We start from the raw sequence: 13,172 nt of genomic DNA, 5'->3' as shown, positions 1-13,172 counted from the left end.
AAATGGTCCACACCAAAAAATCTTTTAAAAAATAAAAAAATAAAAATTCAGTCCACCTATTATTTTAGTTTTTTAACTTAAATGACTTATTTTTAAGATTTCTAATGGTTTGTTTTTCATATCCATCTATTTTTGTTTCATATCTTCCTGTTTGTGCTTCAGGTTTTTTTTGAGAGGATATTTTTGTCTTCATTTACTTTTTAAACATCTTAAATATGCTAATTTTTTTAAAAAAAATATTTATTTATGGCTGTGTTGGGTCTTCGTTTGTGCGTGGGCTTTCTCTAGTTGCGGCGAGCAGGGGCCACTCTTCATCACGGTGCACGGGCCTCTCACTGTCGCGGCCTCTCTCGTTGCAGAGCACAAGCTCCAGACACGCAGGCTCAGTAGTTGTGGCTCGCGGGCCTAGTTGCTCCGCAAAATATGCTAATTTTTAAGTTTGTCAAACTTTTCTACGAAATTAATATTATCTGAAGTAAATTCATGTTAATTCTTGATTGTGTTTATCTTCTCTTTTAGCAATCTTTTTTCTACATGCTTTGAAATTTTGGTCTTGAGCTCATTTTGAATGGAAGACTTTGCTTTTGGTTTTCACTCCCTTTCTCTCTCCCTTCATCCTTATTCCTCACAGTCTGCTACTTTTTCAGCTCATGCTACCCCATGTCCCACCCTGAAACTCAGTATAGAAACATGATGTTCCAATATTCCTGGAGGCGATACTGATGTCACTGCAGATCTCATCAGCAATCCAGCTGGCAGCCCAGGAGAGTTCCTGGTCAAGAGGTGATGTCTATGAGGGCAGAGAGTCCCACCCTGACTCCTGTTTTAAGCTCTAAACCTGGATTTTGGTGCAGGTCTTATATGAAACACTTTTAGTTCCTATTATGGTAGAAAAATTGAACTCAAGCCACGATTGCCTACAGTCAGGCCCAGAGCCAAGCACATGGGTGGCTTGAATCTGATTGCTATTTTGCATTTATATTCCCTTTCTGGTCCAAAGAGATTCCATCCTACTTTTGAGCCGACCTATCTCTTTTTTTGGTTCTCTCTGTTAATATTTATTCTCTCATTTCAGTGTGTTTGGAATGAAGGGGTTATGTCAGAACCTGAATTCATATGATTTTTTTATGTATACAGGAAATCTCTGTACCTCTCTCTCTCTCTCAATTTTGTTGCAAACCAAAAAAAGCTCCAAAAATAAATAAAGTCTTTAAAAAAAAATAAAGCTCATCAATACACTCTCCCTGAGATTGTATTCCAGGGATGATTGGGCGTATCTGGGTGAATCTTAAAGCCATTCTGAGTGTTTGTGCCTCCTCCTCCTGTATTTGACTTGAACCCCAAATGTTCCTGGTTAATGATTTCTATCTTTGTTGTTCATTTCTTCTGTCATCCTTTCTTCACCTACCACACATGTCCTTTGTTGGTTAGTGAATCTTTGTGCTGCCTTCTGATTTTGCAATATATAGATTACAAAATTTGGGGACAGGTTTTCTCCTGGGTTATAAACTAGGTAAAAAAATATAGGATGAGTTCCTTCCTTCTTAAAATATTAGCTGTCATACTGAGAAATGAGGATGCATGAAGGATACAGGGAAACTTTCCCAACCTAAATAAGTAATTCACCAACTAGATTGTATTTCCTTCACATTTGACTGCCCAATAATATTAGGGTGTTAAAAAATACTTTAAAGAACTAAGGGGGCTGGGGGAGGGCAGCATACTAATGACCAACATGTATCTTTTATGCAGCTGGTTCCTTCATAATTAGCTCATTCCTTGCCTTCACACATTTAACTTTTTATTTATCATCCACACAAAATTGCTTTAAATAAAAATCCAGGCTGGTTAACCAAAGCCTCCTAACTCTCCCGAGCTGCCTCTCTCTTCCGGTGTGGAATGACACCATGGACAGACCCCCCAGGGGTGGCTCTGCATGGCTGAATTCATCCCGTGGGGGTCATTCTAAGGGAGAGCAGATGGTGAGCTGTTCCAAATTTTATGGAAAAGCCAAAGCTGTCTTTATAGGTGCCAAGTTTCCTGCAGATCCTTGGAAGCAATGATAAATGTAAGATGTTAAACTTGAAAAAAAAAAAAAATAGAAAACATTCTGGAAATAAGCCAACTACCTTTTGCAAAAGACACAGAATACCCTAAGTATGCAGATTTTGCAATACATCAATGTAGGCGATGTAAATGGAGTCCTGATTTGTCACCCAGAGGTGGCTTGTAGTGCCTCTGGGGATTGCCCAGGATCTAGGCCGAATTGCTGCTGGCCTTCTGGAAGATGTAACCAAACTTAAGACACAAATTTTGTGACCTAACCTTTTTACTCCCTTTCATTTCTCTTTTAATTTTTCCTACCTTTAATTTCTCTTCATAAAGAAAAAAAAAATCCCACACTTCTATATTTTAAAATCGGAGTAAGACATTTAAGCTGTATTTCAGAAAACTACAGGGAGAAAAGCAAAGAAGTAGGGGAAGATTGATTCTTTCTTCAGAGACCAAAATTGTGTTCCAGAACATGTAGGAAATTCTGTATGAAGTTGGACATAAGATAAAAATAGAATGGCTTTGAATTGATACCACTATAGGCAGCGCCCAATCTAAGAGGAAGTTGGGTAATAAAGGTTTATTATCTGAGCTGTTGTTCAGAACTCAGAATTCATTCTTCCATAGAAACATTATAAATGATTGAGCTCACAGATCAGACAAGAAAAGTGGATTTAAATCCAGAGTGAATGTAAGAACAGGACTCACGGTTCTAGTTCAACTTCAACTAACTACACTTTACAATATTTTTCTGATGGAAAGGCCTATATATCAAGTTCCAACTCACAATATCAGGCATATTCCATGCCCCCTCTATCTCCCTGCTCCTGCCTCTCTGTCTAATTCAATGAACTAGAGCTCAGGTCTCCTGTCCCCAAACTCTCTCCAGAAGTTTTCCCTCGATATCTGCACAGAAAGAAATACTTGGGTCAGTCATTCTTGGAGTCTCTGAATTAGGAGAGAAGGGTATTACCTCCACAGGAAACAGTCTGTCTGTTCACACCTCCTCTACTTGGTTCACGTATGAGGGCAGATAGTATGATCAAAGAGCACTGCACTGTCAGTCAATAAACCTGAATTTGACTCTTGAGTCAACCATTCCCTATGAAACCTTGAATGAGTAACTTCACATGTCTGGGCATTTGTTTACCTTTATTTAAAAATTAAATAAATAGGATGTCAAATTTCTGAGAAGAGAGTTTACAGCTTTCAAGAGAATTTCAAAGGAATCTATCATGACAATCCCCAAAATTAAGAACTACTGGACAGGGCTTCCCTGGTGGCACAGTGGTTAAGAATCCGCCTGCCAATGCAGGGGACACGGGTCCGAGCCCTGCTCCAGGAAGATCCCACATGCCGCGGAGCAACTAAGCCCGTGCACCACAACTACTGAGCTTGCACTCTATAGCCCGCAAGCCACAACTACTGAACCCGTGTGCCACAACTACTGAAGCCCGTGCACCTAGAGCCCATGCTCTGCAACAAGAGAAGCCACCGCAATGAGGAGGCCACACACCACAACAAAGAGTAGCCCCCGCTCGCCGCAACTAGAAAAAGCCTGCACGCAGCAGCGAAGACCCAATGCAGCCAATAAGTAAATAAATAATAACTACTGGACAAAATGATCTGGTAAATTCTTTTAGCCCTAGCATTCTAAATTCCAAGTCTGGTGTTGTTTCTCAACTAGTTAACTGCCCATTCATAATTTACTCATCGAGTTTTGGGACCCTCCAAATCATCCTCATCCTCTCTACTAGTTATAAACAAACAGAATAATAAATAAACAATATTTATTACAATAAACAGAATGATAAATAAAGCTTTTACAAACTTTCTACATGATTTCTACATGATTTCTCATTCTCTGAAAATCTTTCCTTTTGCTGTAATAAAAAATCTGTCATCTCCAAACCCTCATTTCCAAATTGAGAGTTTACATTGATTAGACTAATTGGATAATTTCTAGGTCTTTACTTGGTATCTCATAGACTTTTTTTCTTTTTTTCCATATCCTCAATCAATTCACTCTTCTCCTTCAATTTACTTGACATGTTCTTTGCTCCTAAGTGTTTTGGGTCCAAGACAGAGATTGAAATCTAAGGTCAGTTTCATAACTTACAATCATTTTTTCCTTTCAGGAAAAGGAGCATTGACTTGTTTATCCTGTGTGTGGAGTTACCACCTGGTGGGAGGAATCTGCGCCTCTGACTGTCTCGTGGGAGAGTACAGAGTGGGAGAGGTACAGAGCTGGGCGTGGGGTGTCTTCCACCATTTCTACAGAGGGACATGAGCTAGTTTCTGCATGTCATTTTGGGCAAAGTCAAAAAAGTCATAAAATCCCTACACTCACTATAGTTCAGGTTTAATATTTTAAAATCTACCATTTGCACTGTGGAATAATGGTGCTACCCACCTGTAGCCTTAATGTCAATCAAAAGAACTGAGAAGACCTGAGATAAATAATGGGGAAGTTATTTAATGAGGACCGCGATGTATTGCTCATGACCTTAGAAGTTTCAGGTCTACATAGGAATATTTTGTCAGAAATAAGATATATCTTCTCTCCTCCCCCTCTGCTGGCTAACCTGAAATGTCTGAATAATGTCAGAACTACATAACCAATGTTGGTCTTTCATCTCCTCCACCCCTTCGAATATATTAAGAGTGGTAGGGCTTCCCTGGTGGCGCAGTGGTTGGGAGTCTGCCTGCCGATGCAGGGGACGCGGGTTCGTGCCCCGGTCCGGGAAGATCCCACATACCACGGAGCAGCTGGGCCTGTGAGCCATGGCCACTGAGCCTGCACGTCCAGAGCCTGTGCTCCGCAACGGGAGAGGCCACAACAGTGAGAGGCCCGAGTACCACACAAAAAAAAAAAAAAAAAAAAAAAAAAAAGAGTGGTATATTCTGTTTCCTGACCTAGAAACCATGGATTTTCTGAGTCCACTAACTTCTTGATTGTGTTTCCAAACTTTAGAAATTAAGTAAATCTCTCCATGGTAAAACTCACAAGTCCCAGCATATTCACATACGCTATTCTCTTTAAATTCTGACAAGAGCCCTCATTACACTTTGGAGAAACTGAGAATCCAAGGGGTTAAATACGGTAATTTGATAAAGATCGTGCGAATAGTAAGGAACAAAGTTGGGATTAAACACAGGGGTTCTGACTCCTAACCCAGGATTTGATGAGATCTCAGCTGAGAAATCACCTTATCAGCACCTGAAACTCGCCAAGGTGCTCAACAACGGCAATTTCCATTCCTTCTTTTTCTGTTGTACCAGCCTTCCAAAGTGCAGAAGTGAAATGGGAAGGTATCTTCCCTCATCTACGTTTTCAGCACCAGTGAAATGGAACAACTTGTTGGGAGGGAAGCTACTTTCTCACCTTCAACAATCTTCCCACTGAGATTTCACTGCTTTAGCTAACAGTCACAATTTATATTATTCTGGGGCAGAGACACGAGAACCTAATAATCACAGAGGCAGAGCAGGTCACGCAAATGAGTGAAGAGTGTTGGGTCAAAGAAAACCCCAGTGCAGGGGCTTCCCTGGTGGCGCAGTGGTTGAGGGTCCGCCTGCCGGTGCAGGGGACACGGGTTCGTGCCCCGGTCTGGGAGGATCCCACATGCCGCGGAGCGGCTGGGCCCGTGAGCCATGGCCGCTGGGCCTGCGCGTCCGGAGCCTGTGCTCCACACCAGGAGAGGCCCCAACAGTGAGAGGCCCGCGTAACGCATAAAAAAAAAAAAAAAAAAAAAAAAAAAAGAAAACCCCAGTGCAAACTTGACCATAGGTGGCAAGGGCTGGGTATTGTATCAAATAGGAGAGCACACAAAGGGGGCCACTGCCACTCAGCTCTGTCTGTGTTGTGGGAGTGGTGAATTCAATGTTGATAAATCTTCCAGTTTTTAAAGAGATACTCAGCACTGATTTACATGTGAAATATCCCAATTTTGAAATGTAGGCAATGAATTCAAATTTTTTTTAACTGAGAAGGCCAGTTGAGTACGGACCAGACAAAACTTGTCCTTGACCAGGTACAGCACATGGCTGTCAGTTTGTAACCTGAGCTATTCTAGAAGCTTGTTCTCTCACTATGATTACCAGCAGATCTCAGAGGAAAGGCTCAGCAATGGTTCCATCCAAGTGCAAACAGCTGGTTCTGTCTTTCACCCAGAACAGTAAAAATGGACCCAGAACAAATCACCTTTCTGCTATCCCCAATCTGCCTCCTCCCCTTATCCATAGGAGAGGGAACCCCCATTTGGGAACTCCGGTGCCTTTTTAATGTCTCCACACTCCAAAGGAACCTGATTGTTCTTAACAGGGGGAGAAATTTAACTGTGAAAAATGCCATGAGAGCTGCATAGAATGCAAAGGGCCTGGCACCAAGAACTGCACTGTGTGTCCTGCCAACCTGGTGTTGCACATGGATGACAGCCGCTGCCTGCGCTGCTGCGACACCTCCGATCCCACCGACACCCAGGAGTGCTGTGACTGCCATGACACCACAGGTGAGGGGAGAGGAAGGGCAGCCTGCGGAGCCAGAGGAAGCGCATGTCCTCAGGGTGCTGACGGAAACACGGGGGAGAGAGGGATGGGAAGCTTCAGAGGATCAATAGAGCAACCTTTATTTAATGACTCTTTTCTCTTTTTTTGCGGTATGCGGGCCTCTCACTGTTGTGGCCTCTCCCGTTGCGGAGCACAGGCTCCGGATGCGCAGGCTCAGCGGCCATGGCTCACGGGCCCAGCCGCTCCGCGGCATGTGGGATCTTCCCGGACCGGGGCACGAACCCATGTCCCCTGCATCGGCAGGCAGACTCTCAACCACTGCGCCACCAGGGAAGCCCAATGATTCTATTTTTAATTTATTTTTTTAATTGAAGTATAGTTGATTTACAATGTTGTGTTCGTTTCTGGTGTACAGCAAAGTGATTCAGTTTTGCATATATATACATATTCTTTTCCATTATGGTTTATTACAGGATAGAGCAACCTTTTTATTGAGTGCCTGCTGTGTGCCCACTGTACCTGAAACGTTCTGTCCATCATCTCATATAAGTTGATATTAATCCCATTTTACAAATGAGGAGACTCTGGCTCAAAGGGTTTGATTAGCATGCCCAAGTCCATACCAATGTTAACAGACTCATCTGGAATCAGAATATGGGTCATTTGGACTCAAAGCCAGCACTCTCTCCACTGCTGTCCTGCCTCCCAGATTCAAGCTCAAGCAGGTCTATAGTTTCATCTTTATAAATTTACTTCATGGGCTTCCCTGGTGGCGCAGTGGTTGAGAGTCCGCCTGCCGATGCAGGGAACACGGGTTCGTGCCCCGGTCCGGGAAGATCCCACATGCTGCGGAGAGGCTGGGCCTGTGAGCCATGGCCGCTGAGCCTGCGCGTCCGGAGCCTGTGCTCCGCAACGGGAGAGGCCACAACAGTGAAGAGGCCCGCGTACCGCAAAAAATAAATAAATAAATAAATTTACTTTATTCCTTTTAAAAAAAATCTTTCCTCCTGGGAGAAAAGGAAAAGAGTTGCCTATCAAGGAAGCTGATGCCAATATTATCTTGATTCCATCGAAAAATCATCCTGTGGAAGGCAGCCCAAATCCAGGGCTCCCATTAAAGACTTAAGGCATTTTAGAAATGAACTTTCATTGAAGGCTAAGAGGAAACAAAACCCCTTTTACCAATTCCGAGTCCCCCAACTGTCTCCCACCCCCAATCCATTCATACGGGTACTTGGTTCTCATTGGCCACAAGCTTAGAAAGATCCCAAATGGAGTGATTTCTTCTAAGAAGAAAAAGATAAATTCTTAAAACCTATTCTCTAGTGTAAAAGCAGATCATTTCCTTGGAGTTCAGCTACATCATGGCCTGACAAAAAGAGACATTTTATTTATGGGAGCCTGTCCATTTTTAAGAAAAGTATATCCCAGACCCATAACTGCTACTAGCCTTTTCTGTTTTATTTTTGATCAGCCTTTTCAACTAACTTTTTTTTTTTTTTTTTTTTTTTTTTATTGGTTACGCGGGCCTCTCACTGTTGTGGCCTCTCCCGTTGCGGAGGACAGGCTCCGGACGCGCAGGCTCAGCGGCCATGGCTCACGGGCCCAGCCGCTCCGCGGCATGTGGGATCTTCCCAGACCGGGGCACGAACCCGTGTCCCCTGCATCGGCAGGCGGACTCCCAACCACTGCGCCACCAGGGAAGCCCTCAACTAACTTTTAAATAGCATCTTTCCAAAAACTAATTGTTTCCTTCTTTCAGCTTTCCCACCCCCATGAGCAGCTGGTTTTCCCAGCTCTTCATACACATCCACCTTCAGGGTCTGATTGCCTAATATCCATGCTGTGTCAGCTAAGAATAACAACCTTCATTACATTGATGGCTTGAAATGAAACCAGAAGTGTGTACATGTTGGGTGCAGAGTTTCTGCAAGCCTTTTCCAGCTAAGAACAATTTAGTCAGCTCTCCTGGGCTTTCTGTGGCTCTTGAAGACCTACCTGGGGCAACTCTACTGAAGACCAAATACTCTTATTACCTGCTCATTCATTACTAAGACACTCTGATCCTTCAAAGAACCCATATCACAGAGGCTGACTCTGACTCTGTGGACCTAAGACTGGAGAGCAGTAAGACATGATTGCATATGGCACCCTGGTAATTGAAACGACCTCGAAAAGTCTTTTATTGATTCTCCTGCCTCAGGCAGTATTTATCGCAAAGTACCACACACGGGTTGCTTATCCTTCCCTCTGGTGCTTTCATATTTCCTCCAGGGAAAAATTCTGTGCTGATATGTTAATGACAAAAGTAGTAATGATGGTGCTGTTACTTTAAGAGATGAAATTCTGCTTGATGGGCAAAATCCCATGAGGATGAAAGTTAGGATAAAATATAAAACTCGTTTATCACTAGCGAAAAGAGAAAGAAAACACATACTGGTGATGAATCAGACCTAACTGGCCAATATATTATAAAAGAAAATAATTAACCCTAAAATAATTGGCAACAGTATTATATCCATTAAGCTAGTGTATATCATGCACCTAGAATCTCATAAAACATCCTGGGAGCAGACCTAGGTGGTTCAAAAATGTTTATGGAGGGCTTCCCTGGTGGCGCAGTGGTTGGGAGTCCACCTGCCGATGCAGGGGACACGGGTTTGTGCCCCGGTCCGGGAAGATCCCACATGCCGCGGAGCGGCTGGGCCCGTGAGCCATGGCCGCTGGGCCTGCGCGTCCGGAGCCTGTGCTCCGCACCGGGAGAGGCCCCAACAGTGAGAGGCCCGTGTACCACAAAAAAATAAATAAATAAAAATAAAAAGGATGTTCTCTTCTGGGAACAGAACATCCTTATAAAAAAAAAAAATGTTTATGGAAAACATACTGTTTATTTCAACTTGTACATCCAATAAGGCCTGCTAGTTTTTTCTCTGGTTCTTTCACACTCTCTTTCACACTCCCATTTGGTGGGTTAAAGAACAGGAAAAAAAAAATAGGTAACTTACCCAAATTATACCACCTGAATAAGTGAGTAAAAAGTACAAAAAATGGGGGCTTCCCTGGTGGCACAGTGGTTGAGAGTCCGCCTGCCGATGCAGGGGACACGGGTTCATGCCCCGGTCTGGGAAGATCCCACATGCCACGGGGCGGCTGGGCCCGTGAGCCATGGCCGCTCAGCCTGCACATCCGGAGCCTGTGCTCCACAACGGGAGAGACCACAACAGTGAAAGGCCCCCATACCGCAAAAAAAAAAAGTACAAAAAATGAGCTCATCACTGAATTATCACACTTTTGGTTACTCCATATTTTCAGTTAAGGCATCAAAACAAATGTTGGTGGATGACAGGGGGGCAGAGCTCTCAACTTCAGAAATCTTAGTTATGATAGAAGAAATCCCCTATCACTCAATTTGGTAGTCAGAATTTAAAGATGGTACTTTTCATGCTACCAAATTAGGTCCACAGAATGCCAAGAAGTCAAAAAACCTTTGTCAGTGTTTTGCCCCTAATGTCTCCAGACTGTAGCGTGAAGCAAGGATTCCTGGGTTCGAGTTCTGATTGCTCCATAAACAAGTTCTTACCTGTGACAATGTGACAATTCACTTTCTTGCCATGGGTCTCAGTTTCCTCAACTATCAAACTACAGATTGACCTGTGATTTCTATGACCCCACGCAGCGATGAATCAATGGCTTTATAAATAATCTGTTCCTATCTTTGAATTGTGGGATAATTCTGTTGAATCAGGTTTAAAGGTAGCTGGGGAAAAGACTCAGTCTTAGAAAAAGTCAGAGTTGAAAGAGAAATAGAGCATTCAGCAATAACTGAAGCCTGGCCCAAGATGGAACATTTTTCTCGGGAAGGAAGTAGAAGAATCGATTTGGTAAGGTTGGACACTTGGTGACTCACCCATGACATATGGGTATGAGGGGGCTCCCTTTGGATCTCAAACTGACTTTCTCCCTAGAAGAGTTTGTTGGTATCATCTGGGAGAGACTGAAACTCTCATGGGAGTAGACATGGAGCAATTCTGTAGAGGGGTGTGCTAAGAAAATCGAAGACAGTGGTTCTACCATTTTAGATTCAAAAGATAAAGGTGAAGCTCTTTACCTCAGAAACTAATTTTCTCCATTCCATTTCTTCTCTGCCACCCTTCCCCTCTGCCCTCTTCCTTTGGGGTCATCTTCCAACAGATGAGTGTATCCTTCGAGCAAGTGAGGTTGAACCTGCAGGTGAGCGCTCCAGGACAGCCCTGTTCATCACCTCCTCCGTTATGCTGGCGCTTCTGCTCGGGGCAGCTGTGATCATCTGGAGGAAATCTCGGGGCAGAGTCAGGCCCACAGAAAAGGCCGGCTATGCAAAGCTGGCTGACCCTAGCCAGTCTTACTCCTCCTACAAGAGCAGTCATCGCGAGAGCACCAGCTTTGAAGAGGATCAGGTGATTGAGTACAGGGACCGGGAGTATGATGAGGACGATGAGGATGACATTGTCTACATGGGCCAAGATGGCACCGTCTACCGGAAATTTAAGTATGGGCTGCTGGATGACGATGATGAAGATGAGCTGGAATACGATGATGAGAGCTACTCCTACCAGCAAACAGAGGTCACCTCCTTCTCCCCCAGCCCATCCTACTCACCGGCAAGCGTGTGAGCGTTACAGTGTTGGATTTTATCCCGACACACCAGGGTGACGTGAGGGTGTTTGTGTTTGTCTTTTTAACCACGAGTCCAACTAGAGTATATAAGAATGCTGAAATATTTTGTTCTTCTTTTGGATGGCTAAACTCAATTAACCATAATCGTTCAACCATAATTGAGGAACAAGGATAAAATACAGAATGATTTTCCTCAAAACAATATGTCAAGACACAAAACACAGGAGGTAAAAAAAGTGAGATCTGTGCAAACTGTTTTATGTGATTTAAAAAAAAATTGAAATGAACCTATAGAAATTCTGTTTCTCAGCTGGATTGTGGAGATATCTGCTGCCTTCTTGATTTCTGATATTTCTGTAAATGATTTTGGGGGATGGGGAGACAAAGGAATTGTTTGTCTTAGGGGATTTTTCTCCCCTTTTAGTTCTCTTTGGGTGGAGATTTGTTCTATAAGGGGCAACTAAGGAAGGTTCTCCTCCTCATGTCATTTATACCAATTATTCCAGATCACCCCTAAGCAGAAGAGGCCACCTCTCTTGAGGCTGGTCATGACCTATTTATAGACATGAGGGAAGACACGGGAAGTAGCATCATAGGCAAGGAATCAGGCCGTGGTTCCTTTGCAGTAATCCATAGTCATGATGAGTCTAGAGCAAGCTCAGCCAGGAGATAGGCAGGAGCATCCCAGGAGGAAAGAAATCACTAAGTTTCCAAGAATGTCAGCCTTACACCCTCAGGATTTTTCTAAGAGCATTTCTGGTTGGAAACATCAGCTAAAACATCAAGTAATAAAAGAAAAATGTCAATGTTAACCTAACGTAAAAAGAGATAAAATGACAAAAACTTCAGACACTCTTAAAAAAAGACTTTAGCTACTAAATTAAAGAGCTTTTATCAACAGCCCATCACAGAACTGTGGACTCTCCATAGAAAAAGTTAGGATGAAATTCCCAACATCCTGCTCACCAGCTTAATCCGGCTGCTGACCAGCCTTCCAACACTCATCTCTGTGATCTTTGTTTCTAGACATCCTAGGCATCCCTTTTCCCACCCTCCTGTCAAGTACACTCTTGGATTTGTGCACCCTGGACACTTTTTCTGCAGGCAATACAAAGAAGGGCTCTTGCTAAGTGAAATTATATAAGCAGGGTTTTGTGGATTTCCTTGTAAAAACAGAAGTGATAGGCAGTTCTGGGAGTGGACCACCAGAAGGTGACATTTTCAGATAATGATGATAATCCCACAAATGTATTGCACGCTATGTACCAGGTACCGAGCTAAATAACTCCTTTAAAAGACTCACCCCACTTAATACCACTGTAACTTCACGAGGTTGGTACCATTATTACTCTTTTTTATTTTTTTATAGGAAACCCAAGGCTTACAGAATGTTAACTAACTAGCCCAAGGTCACAGAAAACTAATCAGGATTCAAGAAAAAAGGATGACTCTAGAGTGTGTGTTCTTAATAACTATTCTCCACTGACACAAAGTGGAAAGAGAAGCATCCTAAATCTAATAAAGGCATGGCTATTATTTTATGATATGGCAACTCTATTATCTTTCCTGAATGTGTGCATTTTCTTTTTTAAAAAAAAACATATCACTAAAAAAAAAAAAAAAAAAAGCACATATCACTGACACAGGAAATCTCTGTAAAGAAGTCTTCAGTTTACTGAAGTCCTCAGTGTTTCTTTAGGGGAAAGCTCTTAAAACAAAGTTGGCGAATCTTCTCTCGAAAGAGCCAGATAGTAAATACTTTTAGGCTTTGCACAACTATCAACTCTGCCATTGTGGCCTGAATGCAGCCAATCCACAACAAATGGGTGGGCTGTGCTCCAAGAAAACTTTATTTATGGACACTGAAATTTGGATTTAAGATAATTTTCACATATCATAAAATATTATTCTTCTTTTGATTTTTTTTCCTTCAATCACTTAAAAATGTAAAAACC

At 42.8% G+C, this 13,172-nt stretch overlaps 1 protein-coding gene across 1 annotated transcript in view; it reads left to right on the top strand.

Annotated features, from left to right (window-relative positions):
* PCSK5 (proprotein convertase subtilisin/kexin type 5) overlaps positions 1–12,701 on the top strand; it is a 448,447-nt gene extending 435,746 nt beyond the window's left edge. The window contains 3 exon segments of the mRNA XM_032634783.1: positions 4,191–4,291; positions 6,377–6,563; positions 10,753–12,701. Coding sequence (XP_032490674.1) covers positions 4,191–4,291; positions 6,377–6,563; positions 10,753–11,213 — 749 coding nt within the window. The 3' untranslated portion in view covers positions 11,214–12,701.
* The last annotated feature ends 471 nt before the right edge of the window (positions 12,702–13,172 follow it).

The sequence above is a fragment of the Phocoena sinus genome, chromosome 6 (genome assembly GCF_008692025.1).
Source record: "Phocoena sinus isolate mPhoSin1 chromosome 6, mPhoSin1.pri, whole genome shotgun sequence".
Lineage (NCBI taxonomy): Eukaryota > Metazoa > Chordata > Mammalia > Artiodactyla > Phocoenidae > Phocoena > Phocoena sinus.
This window is presented reverse-complemented; position numbering and strand designations above follow the sequence as displayed.